The sequence below is a fragment of the Diprion similis genome, chromosome 9, assembly GCF_021155765.1.
Source record: "Diprion similis isolate iyDipSimi1 chromosome 9, iyDipSimi1.1, whole genome shotgun sequence".
Taxonomy (NCBI): domain Eukaryota; kingdom Metazoa; phylum Arthropoda; class Insecta; order Hymenoptera; family Diprionidae; genus Diprion; species Diprion similis.
The window spans coordinates 82,655-100,787 of NC_060113.1; the positions used below are offsets into that span (position 1 = coordinate 82,655).

The 18,133-nt window shown below is 39.7% G+C and overlaps 4 protein-coding genes across 4 annotated transcripts; 2 read left to right on the forward strand and 2 right to left on the reverse strand.

Moving 5' to 3' along the window:
- Positions 1 to 318: 318 nt before the first annotated feature.
- LOC124410416 (venom carboxylesterase-6-like) lies at positions 319 to 4,120 on the forward strand. The gene is made up of 9 exons (XM_046888768.1): positions 319 to 579; positions 663 to 963; positions 1,032 to 1,229; positions 1,321 to 1,499; positions 1,724 to 1,889; positions 2,184 to 2,330; positions 2,793 to 2,990; positions 3,123 to 3,246; positions 3,327 to 4,120. Exons 1-9 carry the CDS (start codon positions 379 to 381, stop codon positions 3,487 to 3,489), a joined length of 1,677 nt encoding a protein of 558 aa, XP_046744724.1. The 5' UTR covers positions 319 to 378; the 3' UTR covers positions 3,490 to 4,120.
- LOC124410418 (luciferin 4-monooxygenase-like) lies at positions 4,028 to 6,922 on the reverse strand. Its single transcript, XM_046888769.1, has 8 exons — positions 6,713 to 6,922; positions 6,357 to 6,558; positions 5,930 to 6,217; positions 5,621 to 5,832; positions 5,208 to 5,530; positions 4,552 to 4,723; positions 4,298 to 4,463; positions 4,028 to 4,174 (listed from the first exon to the last, which is right to left on the reverse strand). Exons 1-8 carry the CDS (start codon positions 6,812 to 6,814, stop codon positions 4,029 to 4,031), a joined length of 1,611 nt encoding a protein of 536 aa, XP_046744725.1. The 5' UTR covers positions 6,815 to 6,922; the 3' UTR covers position 4,028.
- A 349-nt stretch (positions 6,923 to 7,271) lies between these two features.
- Positions 7,272 to 9,640, reverse strand: LOC124410420 (notchless protein homolog 1). The gene is made up of 7 exons (XM_046888771.1): positions 9,155 to 9,640; positions 8,740 to 8,979; positions 8,395 to 8,648; positions 8,099 to 8,333; positions 7,807 to 8,028; positions 7,436 to 7,648; positions 7,272 to 7,379 (listed from the first exon to the last, which is right to left on the reverse strand). Exons 1-6 carry the CDS (start codon positions 9,489 to 9,491, stop codon positions 7,509 to 7,511), a joined length of 1,428 nt encoding a protein of 475 aa, XP_046744727.1. The 5' UTR covers positions 9,492 to 9,640; the 3' UTR covers positions 7,272 to 7,379; positions 7,436 to 7,508.
- Positions 9,641 to 11,905: 2,265 nt separating this feature from the next.
- Positions 11,906 to 16,813, forward strand: LOC124410525 (venom carboxylesterase-6-like). The gene is made up of 11 exons (XM_046888975.1): positions 11,906 to 11,932; positions 12,066 to 12,121; positions 12,240 to 12,433; positions 13,634 to 13,776; positions 13,842 to 14,163; positions 14,249 to 14,446; positions 14,559 to 14,737; positions 15,166 to 15,334; positions 15,769 to 16,101; positions 16,182 to 16,305; positions 16,523 to 16,813. Exons 1-11 carry the CDS (start codon positions 11,906 to 11,908, stop codon positions 16,803 to 16,805), a joined length of 2,028 nt encoding a protein of 675 aa, XP_046744931.1. The 3' UTR covers positions 16,806 to 16,813.
- The last annotated feature ends 1,320 nt before the right edge of the window (positions 16,814 to 18,133 follow it).

An 18,133-nucleotide genomic window follows, 5' to 3' on the forward strand; every position in this document is an offset into this window, starting at 1 on the left:
TAAGCTATAAACTAAAAATTTAGGGGGCGTCGCTAGAAAAGTAATAATCAACTTGGTGAATAACGGATACCCTAATAAGCATAGACGAGACCGAATCCCATTCTTCCGCATAATTGCTACGTGAAATAGCTATTCGTTTATTCGCTTTGTCCATTATACGCCATTAATGCCCTTGAGGGATTGAATACGTGGACACGTAAATATATGCATGAAAAAATTGTAATCTATAACATCTGTGCAAAGAAGCAAAAGGTAAACACCCATGATTACACAATCTGCGTTTATTTAAGCCAGATTCAAAAGCGAAAAACACACACTCTCATACTGTACCAACGTTGAACAACTTTTTACGACGAGGAGCTCGCAGCTTGTGACGAGATGAAATTTTCCGTCATCGCAACGTTCTTGCTCGGACACTGCATCTGCAGTTCGCAGGGCGAGACGGAGACATACCCGACGGTGACGACGCCTTTGGGAACCATCGAGGGTTACTACGATACTTCATCCGGAAACCGTACTTTCGAGGCCTACACAGGGATCCCTTACGCCGAACCCCCGGTCGGAGATTTGAGATTTGAGGTAAGCAGGCATGACTGGACGGCGTCGTTGGGCGCGTGTCACGATCGCGGTTTCACGTGGTAATAAAATCGACGCTGTGACAGACCGCCAAGGCGATTTCCGCATGGTCGGGAGTCCTTTCGGCGAAAAGCTACGGATCTCCGTGTGTGCAGCCGAGCGCGATCCACGTCAGCTGGATGGATGAGACGCCGACTGGTGCCGAGGATTGTCTTTACCTCAACGTTTACACCCCGGGTGCGAATTTCTCGGCATATCTACTACCGGTTATATTCTTCATCCACGGAGGAGGTTTCCAATTCGGTTCGGCCGACGTGTACGGTCCTCATTACTTGCTCAACAGGGACGTGGTGATGGTCACCCCCAACTACAGACTCGGAGCGTTTGGTAAGCCGGAAATGGTTCGAAAGTTCTGGATCCGCGCGATACCAATCTTCATCATGCTCTTGCCTCAGGTTTTCTAAGTACGGAGGACGCGACGGTTCCCGGGAATATGGGTCTGAAGGATCAAGTGGTCGCGTTGCAATGGGTCAAGGACAACATCGAGTACTTTGGCGGAAACCCGGAGAACGTCATGCTTGTGGGGCAGAGCGCGGGGGCTGTGAGCGTTCATTATCACTACCTGTCCAAACTCACGTCAGGCCTGTTCCAAAGTACGTATACAAACGGATTATCAATAAATAATATGACTATACGGCCAATCCGGTACGGGCAATCAATGTTCGAGCATTTCACAATCCACAGGAGGAATGTCGATTACCGGGACCGCACTGTTTCCATGGGCTCAGACTGAAGCTTCTCTGGAAAAGGCTAAGGCCCTTGCCGTTTCGTTAGGATGTCCGTCTGTCGACGTTGAAACCATGGTTAAATGTTTAAAGAACCAAACAGCGGACGATATCGCTGTGGCCACCCGGGCATTCACGGTAAGTGGCTTAGGAAGTCTTTTGTACTGAACATAATCATTGGGGCAGCACAACGCGTGTTCAGCCAGCGAAACATTCGCACATCGTTCGAATCATTTTGCGAGACTAGATTCGCGGAGAGTGGTTTCCGTTCAATAAAAAAAAAAAAAAAAGAAGTTTGAAAGTGAAAGGGATCGACATCGCATCAGACGGTGTGAAGTACTAGGAAATTTTCTTCTCATTAGCCGTGGCTCGGAAGTCCGATGACTCCGTTCGGACCGGTCGTGGAAAAGGAAGGCTCCTCCAACTTCACATTCATCGATCGAACTCCCATTGAAATAATCAAATCTGGAGATGTACAGGATTTACCGTGGATTACGAGCGGTGTTTCAGAGGACGCATTATATCCAGGTCAAACTTTATCCTATCATCCCATAACTACAATTGTAATTACCGAATTGGAAATTTATCTACTTTTTCTCACACAAACTAAGAACAATTGCAAATCGTAAGTCTTATTACTTCCATTGTTCCGATAACTTTGTGATTGTATTCAACAATTGTGATAAATAAGATTCATTACTTTTTGTGGTAAAAATTACTGCGGAAAACTGTGGACCCAAGTAACGCTACGGTAAATCGGGAAAGCAGTAGCCGTTACAGCAACCGTCGAAATTCTAACAAACTTCCATTTTTTCTGTGCAGCTTCTTTGTTCATCGCTAATGCTACGGACCTCGATTACTTGAATGAAAATTGGAACACAATCGCACCCTCTCTGTTGGATTTCAACTATACCATTCCAGTCAGCAATCATTCGACCGTCAGTGAATTGATAAAAGAGCATTATTTGGGTAAAGAATGAATCAGTATATCTACCACTGATATCGACAAATCGATATTATCATTCTGAAAGTGCAGAAATCCTCTCTGTGTAAACGATTGTTTGGGTACGGAAATGATTCGCAATAATCGCAATAAGGAAAAGGGCCAGCAGGATGTTTTTTTTTTAATTTTTGATCCAATGAATTTCTTGATCCAATTATGCTATTCCAGAGCAACAATCAGCCCACTATTATGTACCTAAAGTTACGATCGGTTGGATAGCTTGATCGAAAAATCAAGTTCTCTCGCATACTCGTTCTACTTTTTAAACTAAAAATGAACATTTCATGCTCTTGGGCAGCTTACCAGTAGTCGAGTAAACTTTCCCCTGAACAAATTTTGACTGCAAATCGAAATATGCGACAGCTTGAATTTTGAATCGAACCTCTCCGGTCAAACGTATTCAGAATTAATAAGGCGACATTACGCAGGAGGAAGTAAAATCGGCAACTCAACAATTCAAGAATTCATCCACATGTTGACCGATCGTTTGTACCTCTTCGATAGCCAAAAAGCCGCGATTCTACAAGCAGAGGCAAACGAGAATCCCGTGTATTACTATTACTTCAACTACAGAGGAGCGCACAGCGTTAGCGAATATTTCAGCAACGGAGTTACCACAAATTGGGGTAAATCTTCCTAAGACCGTGAAAAATTTCTGAAAACCAGCACAAACTTGAACCATCATGAATAGCTTCTCTCAATATTACGTAAGTCAACATTGCGTCGTAAGAAACTATACATGTATTCACTGTGATTAGGAGTGGCTCACGGGGACGATATGTGCTACGCAGTAGATTCGTTCTTCGACGCAACGACGACGGAGAGTGACACAGCGATGCAAAAAGTAATAATAGATCTCTGGGTATCGTATGCGACAAACTGGTGAGTTCGTGTTATCACTTCTCTAATATCCCGAAATTAACAGAGGATTTCACCGAATCAGGAATATAAATATTTTTCAGCACGATTGACGTGGGCGTCGAATGGAATCCCTTGAACGGAACCAGCAGCAGTTTGAATTACCTAAGAATCGCAGGACCAGAAGAACTTTACATGGAAACCGACTCAAACTTCAGACAAAAGGATTTCTGGTCCACCATCAATTTTGAGGAAAATATTTCATAAGTAGCTACGAATCGTGCCCACGACGTAAGGAATGTTTCCGTTATCACGTAGAGTTTCAATAGAAATTTGCTTTACCATAGCCGTGCAAATTGAATTTACAGCTTCATTGGAGACGGTCAAGTACAGAAACCCTGTCCTTAAACTCTCCTATGCAGGAACGGGAAAGTTTCATTGTTGACGACTTCGGGAATTCATATCGACACACTCAAAAACAAATATCTATTATTACGCAAATATACTGCACAATCTGTGAGCATAGATACGGCAGCAGGACGCAGCCTGATTCCATCGTTGTCAAGGTTTTCTGCCGTTTTCCTCACTCTCGCACAAATACCAACATTATGTAAAAGTTTGAATTGTACAAAACTTACACAGAAATACATGCATATACGCAAAAACTACCCATTCCCTTAATCAGACATAATAATAAATAAGAAACTATGCATTCATATGCATACCTACACATAGATTTGATTGCAATTATCTGTGAAGAAAAAAATTATAACGCGTATTTCCAGAAATAACAGTAATGCACAGAATTATCGATCTACCGCAGGCGAAGTACGCGTGATATTCGTAATACGATTCAATAGTATTTTACGTTGTATTTTCCCGGTACCGGTCTTGGGAAGTTCTTCAAAAAGGAAAACACCACCCCTGAGTTTTTTGTACGGCGATAGTTGTCCTTGTAACAAGCAAAAGAAAAAGAAAACAAATTAAACACGTGATAAAAAAGAAAAATTGAAATAAACTAGCAACAATTGAAGACAAGATGGAGGAAAAACTCAAGCAAACTTCAATAACTTACTCGCAACGTGTTCCTCGATATCTTCCGCCAACAATTTCGACCCCTGCTTAACGACGACGCCGGCGGTTGGAAGTTCGCCAAAATCTTCGCTCGGCAGTCCAACTACGGCAGCTTCCAAAACGTCCGGTAATTCGAGAATTACACCCTCGATCTCAACCGGAGAAACCTTGCAAAATATTTGGAATATCGAAATGCGATTAATCATAAGTAACAGGTAGAAAGTCGATGCAGCGGGCTGCAGTGAAAATGATCACCTGATTCCCCTGATACTTGATCATCTCCTTGATTCTGTCCACAATAAAGAAATCGGCATCCCGATCGTAGAATCCCAAATCCCCTGACCTGAACCATCCGTCAGTTTGCAGTGCTTCAGAGGTGGCTTCTTCGTTGTCCAAGTAGCCCTTCATGATTGTGGGACCCCGGAAACTGTACAAAAGCGATCCAGTCAAGGAAATTCAAGGCTGGGAAATAACTCGAGATTTGAGTACAACAATAATTTTTCAAGTTGAATTGATTTAAATAAATTCAAGTCATTCGACTTGATTTTTTCAATTCAGGTAGATTTCTTTAATTCAACTTAATTCATTTCAATTCACGAATTTCAATTATTCCTCGATAATTCACACAAGTGAGTTTGAAAAAATTTCAATTCATTCTTTTGTATCACCTGTCAATTAATTTTTTTCCTCTGTAATTGGATAATTCCAGCATAAATTCAAACTAATTCGAAATCGATTTGACTCAATTTTCCATAATTCGGTTATTATTCAGTTAATTCTCATTGACTCAGTGATTTTACATTAATTCAGTTAATTCTCATTATCTCATTATCTCATGTCATAATAATTAATTCACAAATCTACCGAAGCGTCACAATTCAGCGAGTTATTTCCCCTCGGTCCAAACCTACCAAAGTTCCCCCATTTCATCCGGACCGCAAATCTCTCCCGGGTCACGTATCACTCGGCACTCTACGTTGGAAACAAGCTTTCCCGAACATTCGTATTTCCCAACAGGCCCCGTCATAGTGATAAACGTGGTTTCCGTCATTCCGTAGCAGTGGTGAAGGACCGCGTTTGTCGGTAACTTTTCCATAGCTCGTTCCTGAACTTGTCGCGATACTTTTCCAGCGGACGTCCAAACGTGACTAACGTAAGCCAAATTATCCTCGGTAAAGATCGAAGATTTTCCAATCATCGCCAGCAACGACGGAATTATGTACAGGTTCTTGATCTGTATAGTAAATACAATCAGTGATCTACATTAGAGCTGGTATCCAGGATCTGGTTGAACCGTTAAACGATAACGAAAATTAATTTATACCTTATGCGTGTAAACGATTTCGCTGAGGTGCTTCGCCCCCATGAGCTTAGGCACGATTATAAACTTCGATCCTTCGCATAAGCACATCAGGCTCAGTATCAGTCCGTATGCGTGAAACAAGGGCATAAGTCCCAGGGCAGTTTCGCCATTATTCGCATACACGGAGCTCAGCTTCAGCGTTTCGACGACAGCACGATGCGTCAGCACGACACCTGAAAGTCATGAGCGTGATTGAATTTTCACACGAAATTACCAAAGGATCATTTTGACTTTAATTTTATTTCTTTATTTTTTATACTGTTATCATACCTTTTGGGAGTCCCGTCGATCCGCTAGAGGCCAAGACGAGGGCTTCTCTGGATCCTTCGAAGCACTTCCGGTCTTGGGTTGCGTTAAAATTATTTTTGCAGACACCTCGCAGCGAGGCAAACAATGATTTCCAACTCTTCGTTCCCCACACGTAAACTCCCTTGACGAATGGATGTGCTGAACAAATGGCTTCGAAGGATTCTCCGTTTTCGTATAATTTATCACCAACGAGTCTCGAGCAGAGAACAATATCGGGTTTCGAAAGATTCAAAAAATGCCTCAGTTCTCCTGAATTGATAAAAATAAAAAATAAAATAAATAAAAATCAACTTGTTACAAGGAAACGCGTTTAACGGTACATAAACGTCATCTATGTTAATATTATTACATTTTTTATTTATTTTTTTATTGCTGTTGTTAAACTCACGTTCTGTATACTTCGGGCTCAGCAACGTGCATCTGACTCCGGCGTGCAAAGCACCCAACAATATCCAACAATATTCCAAATTGTTCTCGGAACATATTCCGATACCCGAAGGTAGCTTTATATCCCGTAGAACTGATGCTAGGGACTCGACGTTTTCAGAAAACTCGTTGAAATTCAAACTTTCACCACTCACAGAGTTGTGCTGTTTTAGAAAGTTGATAGTTGATTTAAAAAACAAAAAAGACGATAATCTAGTGTGATCAATAAAGATCCAAAAACATTGCCATAGTTTTTTTAAAGAAGAAATAAATATAATATATCCACATAACTGAGCAATCGTCGTACGAAATAAATACCTGAATTATTTTTGAAGCGTCGAATCGTTCGCTTTGTGATTTAACGTATGTCCAAACATCCCCGTTACTTGTGGTGTTACTTTTCGACTGATTGAAACCCATCGTTGTAACGACTGCTTGAAATTCTATTTCATGTACTACTAACTCCGATAATATAAGACGTCCGAGGAATTAGCAACAGAATGACGTCCCCAGATTATAACCGGTTCTATAATGTTCGAGGACATCTATGTAGGAAATAGATTAGGGAAAAAAATGTTGTTTTGGCATTGAAGGCGCCGTTGAATTGATTTGTAAATATTAATCCCGTGACATCGTAAGCCTTGACAGTGTTCTAGAATGTTCAACGTTGAGCTAAGGCCGCTGATTTCGTAAAATGTAAAATGTAAAAAAATTCATAAAATTTCCCTGTTCAGGATCACATTGTCATGACTATTATGCTGTGTTTTATTTCATCTTTCGCGTTTTTAAAAAAAAATGGGATATATAGGTCTTTTTTATAGCGAAAAACAAAGTCATGCAATTAAAATTTCATCCTGCGACATAAAAAATACACCCACGCATTTAAAAATAAAGCGCACATCGTTTTTACGGGTCGAATGAAAGCTCGCAGAGTGAAAAGTTGGTGATATCAAAATTCCATTTCACTATCGCTTAACCGTCGTAATATGTATGTACAATAGACTGTATCAAAAAAATTAATTATTTTTTTGATACAGTCTAATGTACAACCACATCCATAATTGAGGAGGAGGGATGAAACGGGTGGTCTAGGTCATGAAAACAAAGTGTGCAATCAATTCTGCCAAAGTTTTAATATTTTATCCTTCCCTCCAGAAGCAACCCGGAGACCATCGGGCGACCAATCGACAGCATAAACTTCGTCCGCATGCCCAGGTAGATCCTGAGCCAACTTCTTAGTCTTGATACTCCAGACTGTGGAAAAAAAATGTCATACGTATAAAATAATAATTTCTTAATGTGAAAACCATGTTTCGTTTATGAAAAAAGTGTAATATTCCCATCCAGTTAGGTGATAAGGTAAGAAGCATTTTTGTTACCGGCTACATTAAAATTGCAAAATCTTGTCGCACCTTTCAAAGTCGAATCGGCACTACCGCTAACAAGTAACCGTGAATCGGCACTCCAAGAAACTGAGTAGACGGCCTGAACATGCCCTCTAAGCGAAGTGATGTACTTCCCAGAACTTCCTTCCCACAACTTAATTGACTTATCGAAAGATGCGGATGCAAGGAGGCGACCATCCGGAGAGAACTTGACATCGTTTATGAGCTGCTGATGCCCAGTCATTCGAGCTGCGAGGTGAATTGAATTACAATATGGAAAAAAATCCTAATCTGAAAATAATGGACATCGAAGTCTCACTAATCGGTTTTTTATCCTTGTCTGGATTCCAAAAGAATAGAGTAAAGTCGTCAGAGCCGGAGACGAGTTTCTCTTGCCCTACAGCTTCGTATCGTTTTCTTGCCCTTTCCAAAGGCGAGAGATCGGCCGAAGTTTCCAGCGGGTAAAACGGACCAGTTCTCAAAACATAGTCGGTGTTTAAAGCCAGCGTATTCACCCAATGTGCATGGCCCTCGAGTGTCCTGCACAAGACCCCCTGTAAACGGCCACAGTTTTATTGATAATTCACTCAAGTTTACAGGATTCTTATTACATACATCCGTAGCTCTCCAAACTTTGATAGATCTGTCCTGTGATGCGGAGTATATCAGCCCACCGCCACCCCATTTGACACACGTGACACTCTTAGTGTGGCCAGCCAAGACTCTGGAAGTTTGTCCCAGCTTTGAATCCCATATCCTCAAATCGCAGTCCTTGGAAGAACTGACGAAAAATCGGCACTCGGGATTGCTGTGGTAAGGCTCCCAGCTGAGGTATGTAACCCACATCTTGTGCCCATTCATTGTTTTTCCTTCGATCGTCGATGACACACAAAATTTGCATTTGTTTGAACCGATGAAAATTGAAATCATGAACATCTCACCATCTCCCAAAATACCTACCCACTTGTTTACCACTCTCAGGATCCCACATCACGATGCTACCATTCTTGCATGCAGATATCAATTTTTTGCCGCAGGGAGACCAAGCTATGCACAAAACCCAGTGCTTGTGGCCTTCGCATGTAAAGTGTGGTGTCTGAGTATGGATGTCCCAGAATCTGACCGTCGTATCACCCGAGCCACTGGCCAAATGCTGACCATCTGGTGAGAACGATACCGATATCACGGCTTCCTTGTGTCCTTTGAAAAAGACAAAAAAATTGCAGTAAATTAAAGTAATCTAGACAGAAAAAGAACATTCAGCTTAGTCAGAAAAATTTAGCCCTCATTATAAATGCCATTTCAATTTCCGGTACATACATGTAACAGGTTGAACTCAAGATAATATGAATACAGAACTAGCAAGTAGCCATACCTTCGAGAGATCCGGTGCACCTGGTTACAGCTCTGACTTTAAAGACGGCCTGAAGCTGGTAGACGATATTGACAACATCTTCGCTAGTGCTGAAATTCTTTTCTAAACATTTCTCCAACGAGTCATTGATCTCTACATCGTTAACGAAGAAGGCCAAGGGTACGGGGTCTTCCTCTTGGAGGAGAGCGTTGCAAATAAGTTGCAACTTGTCGACGGTTATGTCAACCGGTAGATCAAGCAAACCTCCGGGTAGTACTTCGCCTGTGTCTGACTTGAAGCGTGACAATACTCTCCTCACCTCCGTCGTCTCCGCCTCCGTCTCCATCGCGTTCTGCATCCCTCGGAATCAGTCGTCCTCGGGAAGAGAGTAATTGAAAAACAAACGACTGTCTGATCCAAACCACGTGTGTGAACCCTCAGCTGAACGTTGATTGACGGTGCTGCCCCATGGCGGTCGGTAAGAAAGGTTCGCGGCGATCACGGTTGGTAAGAAAGGAGCGTGACATTATCTGGAAAGTAAAATTTTCCGTTTATTTACATTGTGGACAGCAACGAACGAAATAAATGGCGATCGTCGAAGTGATATGGGTTCTTAACAGCGACGCTTTTCTACTTTGATATTGATATAAAGTTCGGGAGAAATATGCCGTATCAACAAGTGCAGCACACGGAGTTAATCGCATTGGCAAAATTGGCAGGAATAAATGCTACCCCGGCTGTATTTCGGTAAATAAATACACATTATTATTTGAACATTTGGATCGGTTCGGTATTTGTATTCGAAACATAACCTCAACTCAACCTTCACCGTATTTTTATGTATAATTTTAGGATCATAACAGAGCTACTAGGACTGCGAGTTCCTCCAGAGGATATCTACACTCTTCTTCTACGAATATGTCACATACCACGTATTAAGAAAAAAGAAAATGTTGGAGAATTACCGAGGCATAAAAGCCAAACAAAATAAAAATCCATGACAATAAAGCAATCATTATTCCATTCATTTTTCACCGTTTTACTCTTTATTACTCCCATTAGTGAAAAAATGATTCAGTTGGTAAGCGCAAAATCCAGCCACTTATGTCAGACAACCTAACATACAGTCATGTAACAACAGAAACTCACCTCAGGCGTACTAGAATTAACAAATGAACCCCAAGAAAGGGATTGTAAAAAATTTGCGCGGATATTCTTGTTACAAAATGTTTACTTTATTCGAATATCTTATTAGAAATTCGCGAATAACGAGCATGTAGGTATAAATTTGTAGTTTCGAACAATTCTTTCGATATTTACCTGCTACCGTTGTTTACAAAGTGAGAAATTGAAGCAGAATTACTATCCATTACAAGATCATTTTACAACGATTAAAGAGATTTGAAACAAAACAATTTGATTTCAATAATTTTATTGTTCCGATTGAAGAATAAGAATAAGAAGAAGTAAAAATAAAGCGCAACAATATATATATAAAACAGCAAAAAAAGGAGAATCTTGGGTAAAAATTAACTTTAGTGCCCTGTACCATCTCACCAGTGTAAGTTGGACTCACGAAGTTTCAGACACTTTTCAAGATCGTTCAATTCTGCGTAAATTGCGACCAAGACCAATGAGATATCATAAAATTCCACCGAGTTGTAGAGATTTGAAAAAAAAAAACACTTCGATTCACGTGTATTTTATATGGGAAATCTTTTCACGCTCTGGGCGAGTACTTAATATTAATATTAAGGGCTATAACTTTTAGGGAATTTTTTTTTCGACACATAGAACAAAATTTTCGATGGGGACTGAAAAAAAAATAGTCATTCAAAAAAAATCACCCTAATATATTATATAATACATATATATATATATGTAGGGTTAGTTCGTCTCTCTCACTCTGCATTTGATTCGCCGAGAGGAACCGTATGGGCCAATCAGATGTAGAGCGAGAGAGGCAGATAATAACCAAAAGTTCAGTGACGCGAGCTCTGCATCCAGCAGTAAAAGCTCCAAAGCAAGCCACGTGGCCAACTTAATCAGACCAGTGATCTCCTATTTACTGCCCAGACAAATCCTTACCAGAGAAGTAATAAAATATTTTTTTGAGAAAGTCACGTATTTCTCTTTGCCTTTTCGCGATCGACGTGTTTTTTTATTAGAAATGAAATATACAGACTAAGGAGGACTCTCTCAGAATCTGCACATACAGTAGAAATCAGTGATCTGTTTCGATCAATCTAAACCATATAGATCATATAGTATAGAAATGACAATAAGAGATTCAATACTATCGTGATATCTTATTTTTTGTTGATTGCAAACAAAATACACAATGCGTTCAGATTGGTGAATCATAATAATACCAAAATAGCCAACGAATATTCATTGTCATTGCTCTTATGCTCGTGAATATCTATGTATATAGATCATCGTCATGCGGTTGAGTTCGGTGATTCCCCGACAACTAGTAAATGCCAAATGGGAGAGGAATTCTGAACCAGCCGGAAGTTCTCCCCACTACCCAGAGCCACCGCGATTCGAACTGACGCAGACTGTACAATTGTGACGATTCTGACCAATGTTAATTTGGCACACGCAACTTCACTTATTTACTGTTAGCCAACCTGCGGGTTAAGCGGGTTTCGTTCTTGCGCGCGAAACACAGGAGTTCCAATTTCATATTTAATATACGATTTCTGATCAAGTGCTACATGTATATTATTATTATTATACGTGATTGTATCGTTAGAGACAAGCAGCAATATGACGAGAACCCAGTTTAGCGTGAAGGTAAGACGATCTTAATTCGAAATTGAAAATTACTTTGTATATTGGTATAGCAAGAAAAGACAAAGAAAAAATAATTAATTATTATCGACTGTGTTAAATAACGTTTAAGTATAATATTTTTCCACATTTTTAGAAGAAGCTCTCCAGTTACGATGAAGGTTTCCCAAACGAAAAGACGCATCTTATTAAGTAATGATAATATTTTCATTTCTACTACCGCGTGCAAAAAAAAGTTTAGACGCAATCTTGCACGTGACTTGGAAGAATGTAATCTAAAAAAAATTTTTTTTTCTTTTATTCCTCACAGCAACGGCGCCAATTTATCGAGTATCCAATCTGACGTGCGTCGACTGATTCTAACAGACAGTAATAAAAGCGGATTCACTCAAAACTCGTCGAAGCTTAAAAACAAATATTGCAAATCACAATGGATACCCCATCTGATATTGACCATCATTTTAGGATGCATCTTCGTGATCGCAGTCGTGTTAATAAGAACAGGTAAGTGATAAGAATTTTTAGAAAACAAAAATTTTTTCGAATCCAAATAAAATTTCACTCTACGTATAACAGACAACGTTTCAACATACGTCAAATACTTTGAAATTAGCGCTTCATCTTGTCCTCGTGTTACACACATTATTCTACGAATACGTACACCGTATACTACACCAGTCCATTAATAAAGCCCAAAGCTATCGGAATCAATCATGATGTCATCGCAACGCGCCTGAAAGTTTAGCAACAAAGATCATCGAAGAGAAAAAGGGGGGAAACCTGCAGGGAAAAGAGAACTAGCGTGAATAAAAAGAAATATAGTAAATGCAAGCCTAAAGGTAATAATAATCGAATTCGGTTCGCGACGACTGTAATTTTGATAACCGATAATCTCCATACTGTGTATACCTATATAGCGTGTGATGGTATATTGAGATAAGCTGTTCATAGAATATATGACTACGACTCTGCTTACCGAGTTCTTGGAACGAGGCGTGGGCAAATTTGTTTTATACTTCTCCTCTGGTTACGGCAGGAAATTTCATGCGCAGATGGTACTAGCTGACCACATTTCTTATCTACACGACCAACAGACACTTATTAATGTATTAAAAATCCCCCCCCCCCCCTTCCTCACCCCCCTCAGCGCTCGCAAGTCTACAATTGTTATCTACGATTTTTTTTCAAACGTTCACTTCGTAAATTAATGTTGTATGTTTATTTGTGAGGATAATGACTGTCGATCAAAGAATATTGCTATTTTTTTATATTCGGTACAAAAAATGATGTAATATGCAATTTGGAAAAAGTTTGGAGATGGAATATTTATAGGTCATCATTTGAAAAAATCACATGCGAATTTAGAGTTTGAAAAATAATTGCAATAAGTATATACGTGTGTATTGATCATCGGAAATTGTGAATTGGAAATTACTGCATAGTTATAGATATGTTTAGAGAATGTGTAGAAAATTTATTCTTGATCAAGTAGTTATTTTCTAATAAAAAAAAAAAAAGAAAAGAGTATAAAAATTTTATTTATGAGTTTTAAATCCAATGCATTTTTCTACCATATTAGAATTTTGTTGTGTATGATGTATGAAATTTACGGGAAATATGAATCCATAATAATCGAGTTTATTCCCTTGTTACATAATGTATTATTCATTAACTAATTTTTTTTTTTTGTCAATTTTTTGAAAGCTCTATGGCACTCGCATCCCAGAGTAACAACACCTTTGGGAATAATCGAGGGTCAGTACAAAATATCGAGCAAAGGACGTCGGTTCGAAGCCTATGAAGGAATACCCTATGGCCAACCGCCAATCAAGGAGCAGAGATTCAGGGTATAAAATGCTTCTTCTTACCGATTGCAACAGACGTAACGAACCCATGCAAACCTCTGACGCAGGTTCCGCGGCCCATCACGTCATGGAAAGGTGTCCTAATGGCAAAAAATTTTGGCCCACCGTGTTACCGTTACGGTCCAATTCCTGCAGTACGAGGACCGAAGGACGCGGCCAAGGATTCGGAGGATTGCCTTTACCTCAATGTCTACTCAGCAATAACCGATCACCGGAGGCTAACCGGACGGCGAACGGATCTGCTGGCGGTTATAGTTTTTATTCACGGCGGGGCCTTCCGATCCGGAAGTGGAATGCAGTACGGCCCGGATTACTTGCTCAACGAGGACACTATCCTGGTCACAATAAACTACAGGCTTGGACCGCTCGGTGAGCTTCGAATCGTTTCGCGAAATCACAATACTCGAATCCACGAGAAAATAGATAAGAACATAGGACAATGTCGTTTCTGCAGGTTTCCTTAGTACAGAGGATCACGTTGTGCCCGGAAACATGGGGCTCAAGGACCAAGTGGTAGCGCTGCGATGGGTCCATGATAACATTAAATCCTTCGGAGGGGATCCAAAGAAGGTTACGATCATTGGACACAGTGCAGGCGGTGTCAGCGTGCATTACCATTACTTGACCAACATCACGAAAGGCTTGTTTCACAGTGAGTGGAACTCAAACAGTATCCGCGATTCAAGAAGCAAATCATTTCAACCGTGAATGTGTTGTCTATTAGGTCTGCAATGTACAATCATTTCATTACTTCTCATCTATAGGCGGAATTTCACTCAGTGGTACCGCACTGAACTGTTGGGCTCAGACCGAGAACTCTCTAAACAAGACTAAGCAGCTTGCAACAAAGCTTGGATGCCCCAATTCCACTGTTGAGAACATGATCGATTGTTTGAGAGGTAAATCCGCCCACGATATCACCTACGGTGCTGCAGATTTTACCGTAAGTATATTTTTATATTATAAGTATAATATGATCGCGAGGAAATGAAAGAATGTCGTATGTTAACGCTGATCTATCGCTTAGATGTTAAAAAATTTTCAATCCTGAACTTTGAATCCTGAATAAAAACATAACGCGACTAGCGATTATTTGAAACTTCATTCAAAACCTTTTGTTGGAGATAGTCTGCATTGACGAGAGAAAGAATCGTTGTGCTAAATAAAATTCGTACACGTCAACAGGAATTTGGAAAGACTTATCGCGATATCTTTACCACGCGTGCAGTATTAAAGCTCTACGAGCGCTGAATCATATTTATCGTGGCCCCATTTCCCATTAAACATGGTTACCACACAGATCGACACACGTTGATATGATACGTGATGTACACGATAAAGAATTACTCATCACAGCGCGACTTGTTTCAGCCATGGTTGGACAATCCGTTCACCCCATTTGGACCTGTGGTGGAGAAGGGAGGTGGCGAATTTACTTTCATCGATAAACCGCCAATCGAAGTAATTAACACAGGCCAGGCTCAAGACATCCCATGGATAACAGGAGTAGTTAGCGAGGAGGGTTTATTCCCGGGTGCCGGTAATTACAAAAATGCATATAAATGTCGACTCGAATGAATCGTTTTTTCTTGTTTACTTTCTTCTTTTCCGCACAATAAGACGAAAGGACCGTTACCTGCACTTGTTGAGCATGATTCTTTACGCGACAAGAGTGTGTTACGCGTTGTTTCATGAAGCACGAAATTGAGGTTATGGTCGCGTAATGTTAGAATTGTCCGCGACAGCGCATGCGCGCAGTACGGAAAAGAGCACTTTCAACTACGCCGCGCATGCGCAGTCGCAGAGTCACTCGACCGTCGCGTCGTAGAAACGGTTACTTTGAGCACGGAAAAACACTTGTGAAAGAACGCGTAAGACATGCTCGCGTTTTGTGTGTAAAAAAAAAAAAAAAAACAATATACTATTTCCATGAGGGAAAAAAATAACGAAGAGAAAATTTTCACCTACTCACAGAATTTGTAGCAAACAAAACACGCCTTGAAGATTTGAACGAAAATTGGCTCGAATACGCACCCCATTTGCTTGATTATAACTTTACGATACCATTGAGGGATCAAAATGAGATAAGTACATTAATAAGGCAAAGTTACCTGGGTGACAAAGCAATCGACAGTGATAGTGTGAATCACACGGTGCGTATGATGAGTGATCGATTGTTCAATTACCACGCAGCGGAAGCTGCAAGGCTGCAAGCACGAGCTGGTAACACCGTATCGTTTTATTATTTCTCATACCGAGGTACCTACAGCTTCAGCGAGTGGTTCTCCAAGAATACCCAAAATTTTGGTATTTATTTTTTATTTTTTTTTATTTTTATTTTTTTTGTTCTTCAAAATTCAAACAACTAGAGTAAAATTTTTAAACAGGGGTCAGTCACGGTGACGATATTGCCTACGTTTTAAAGTCGTTTTTCGATGCAACAACAACGGAACAGGACCGAGAAATGCAAAAGGTGCTTATTGAACTTTGGGTGTCATTTGCGAGGAAAAGGTAAGTTTAAAACGAATTTCACTGCCTACAGTCCTTCTTTTAGTATAATAGTGTAATAACAGTGGACTTATCTAGATAATTATTCATCTATTTTTCAAGACTGAATCTGCTATTGCTCAAACATGTTACATACATACATCTTCCTTTGTCAGCTTCGACTCGATAAATCGAGCATAAATGACGGCAAATCGCTTTTACGGTAATATTCTCTTTTCAGCGTACCTCAAGTGGGAGTACACTGGCCGACAGTAAACTCGAAAACGGATGATTTTGATTATCTGCACATCGCAGGACCGGAAAGTCTCAGCATAGAAAGAACCAGGAACTTTGGAAGGGAAAGTTTTTGGCTGAGTATCGGTTTTAATGAGAACATTTTGCCAACAAAAACGACTGCGAATTATTCTGAAAAAATTGTTTCAAAATCAACTCTCAGAGCATGGAAGAAACCAAAGATGAATAGCCGGCGATCTCGACGACGTACAATTAGCAAAAGAAAATAACTGATTAAATATTTATATCAATTATTTTCAGTTTTTTAAACTTACTAATCGTTTTGTAAACTAGGTCAAAACTATGCAGACATTTATCTTAATGTCATACAATTTTGTTTACTGATATTGACATATTTAGCATAAGGATATATGTGTTACTGTTATTTATTGTTATTCTCGTAATCGCAATGAGTCGTGACGAGTTCTATGAGAACAATTTATAAGGAATGATTTTGTCGACTGCTGAATTGACGAGAAAAGCTGTCCCAGCTAATAGGTTTCTACTTTGTGATATACATATACGCTTTTCATGATTTTTCATACTGATATTTTCAGTTACTACGACAGGTACCAGAAGAAATTTGTTACCGCAATTCTACAAAGTGGAAGATTTTTTTTTCTCCTTTCTATTCAATACAGTATTTAATTTGAATAGAATCGAATGGTTCCTAGTAATAAAAATGTCACTATACGTGCAAGCTTGTTTGTTTTTCGAGATTTAAATTATGGTAACGTTATCGTAACGAAACATTGGGAAGAAATGACTATTTTCCAATTTTTCCAATGACTTTTAAGGAACAAAGATGTCAAAATACGAGCATGTTTTGTTTTATTATGGTTTACCGCATTTAAAACAATTCGAAAATCACGAAGTAACGGTTTTTCCTCAGCTGCATGATTAACCGTTACGATAACGTTACCAACTTCAACACGGTTGTTTTTTGACGTGTTCATTCATATAAAATATGTAAAACCTCTGTAAATAATTTGTAGGTCATTCAAGAAGTGTTCGGACTGTACGTACGATCTGTGCTAATTGTATTGACGCAATTTTGACGCATAATAAGAATTTGTGATATACATAATAGTAACGGTATAAAATTAACTGTTGGTCGAAAGTAAGAATTGATAATAAAAAATAAACAGTATATAAAGTTTTCAAAATTTCTACATTTTTCTTTTATTTCTTTGCTGAATTTTTCGTGCAGAAATTCACGATCGAGGCATAACTTTTCATTACGCAGTCCAATGGCCAAATTGAAATATTGAACGTATAAGTGAAAATTGAGTTGGAATAACGTTACCTCGTCCGATGCACGGTGTTTGCACGTTACTACTTCTTCTTCTTCTTCTTCTTCTTTTTCCTTCTGACTATTCCCCCTGAGAAGATGTGTCAATATTATATCCTTATATCACACTCATTCAATCACTCACGCACACAATATATTCACCATAGACTATAGTTCACCGGCGCAGTAGCGAGAGACGCCGCACCAAACCTACACCATTGAATGTCCGTTTCGTACTGAGGCCTCTAGGTGAATCGAACGCCTGTA

Coding starts and splice junctions, on each gene's coding strand:
- LOC124410525 (XM_046888975.1), top strand. CDS start 11,906: ATGACGAGAACCCAGTTTAGCGTGAAG. Junction 14,164..14,248: donor CTACAGGCTTGGACCGCTCG/GTGAGCTTCGAA, acceptor TCGTTTCTGCAG/GTTTCCTTAGTACAGAGGAT. Junction 15,335..15,768: donor GGGTTTATTCCCGGGTGCCG/GTAATTACAAAA, acceptor ACCTACTCACAG/AATTTGTAGCAAACAAAACA.
- LOC124410416 (XM_046888768.1), top strand. CDS start 379: ATGAAATTTTCCGTCATCGCAACGTTCTTGCTCGGACACTGCATCTGC. Junction 964..1,031: donor CTACAGACTCGGAGCGTTTG/GTAAGCCGGAAA, acceptor CTCTTGCCTCAG/GTTTTCTAAGTACGGAGGAC. Junction 1,890..2,183: donor AGAGGACGCATTATATCCAG/GTCAAACTTTAT, acceptor TTTTCTGTGCAG/CTTCTTTGTTCATCGCTAAT.
- LOC124410418 (XM_046888769.1), bottom strand. CDS start 6,814: ATGGGTTTCAATCAGTCGAAAAGTAACACCACAAGTAACGGGGATGTT. Junction 5,833..5,929: donor ATCGACGGGACTCCCAAAAG/GTATGATAACAG, acceptor CATGACTTTCAG/GTGTCGTGCTGACGCATCGT. Junction 4,175..4,297: donor TATCGAGGAACACGTTGCGA/GTAAGTTATTGA, acceptor GCTTGTTACAAG/GACAACTATCGCCGTACAAA.
- LOC124410420 (XM_046888771.1), bottom strand. CDS start 9,491: ATGCAGAACGCGATGGAGACGGAGGCGGAGACGACGGAGGTGAGGAGA. Junction 8,980..9,154: donor GTGCACCGGATCTCTCGAAG/GTATGGCTACTT, acceptor TCTTTTTCAAAG/GACACAAGGAAGCCGTGATA. Junction 8,334..8,394: donor AAGTTTGGAGAGCTACGGAT/GTATGTAATAAG, acceptor GGCCGTTTACAG/GGGGTCTTGTGCAGGACACT.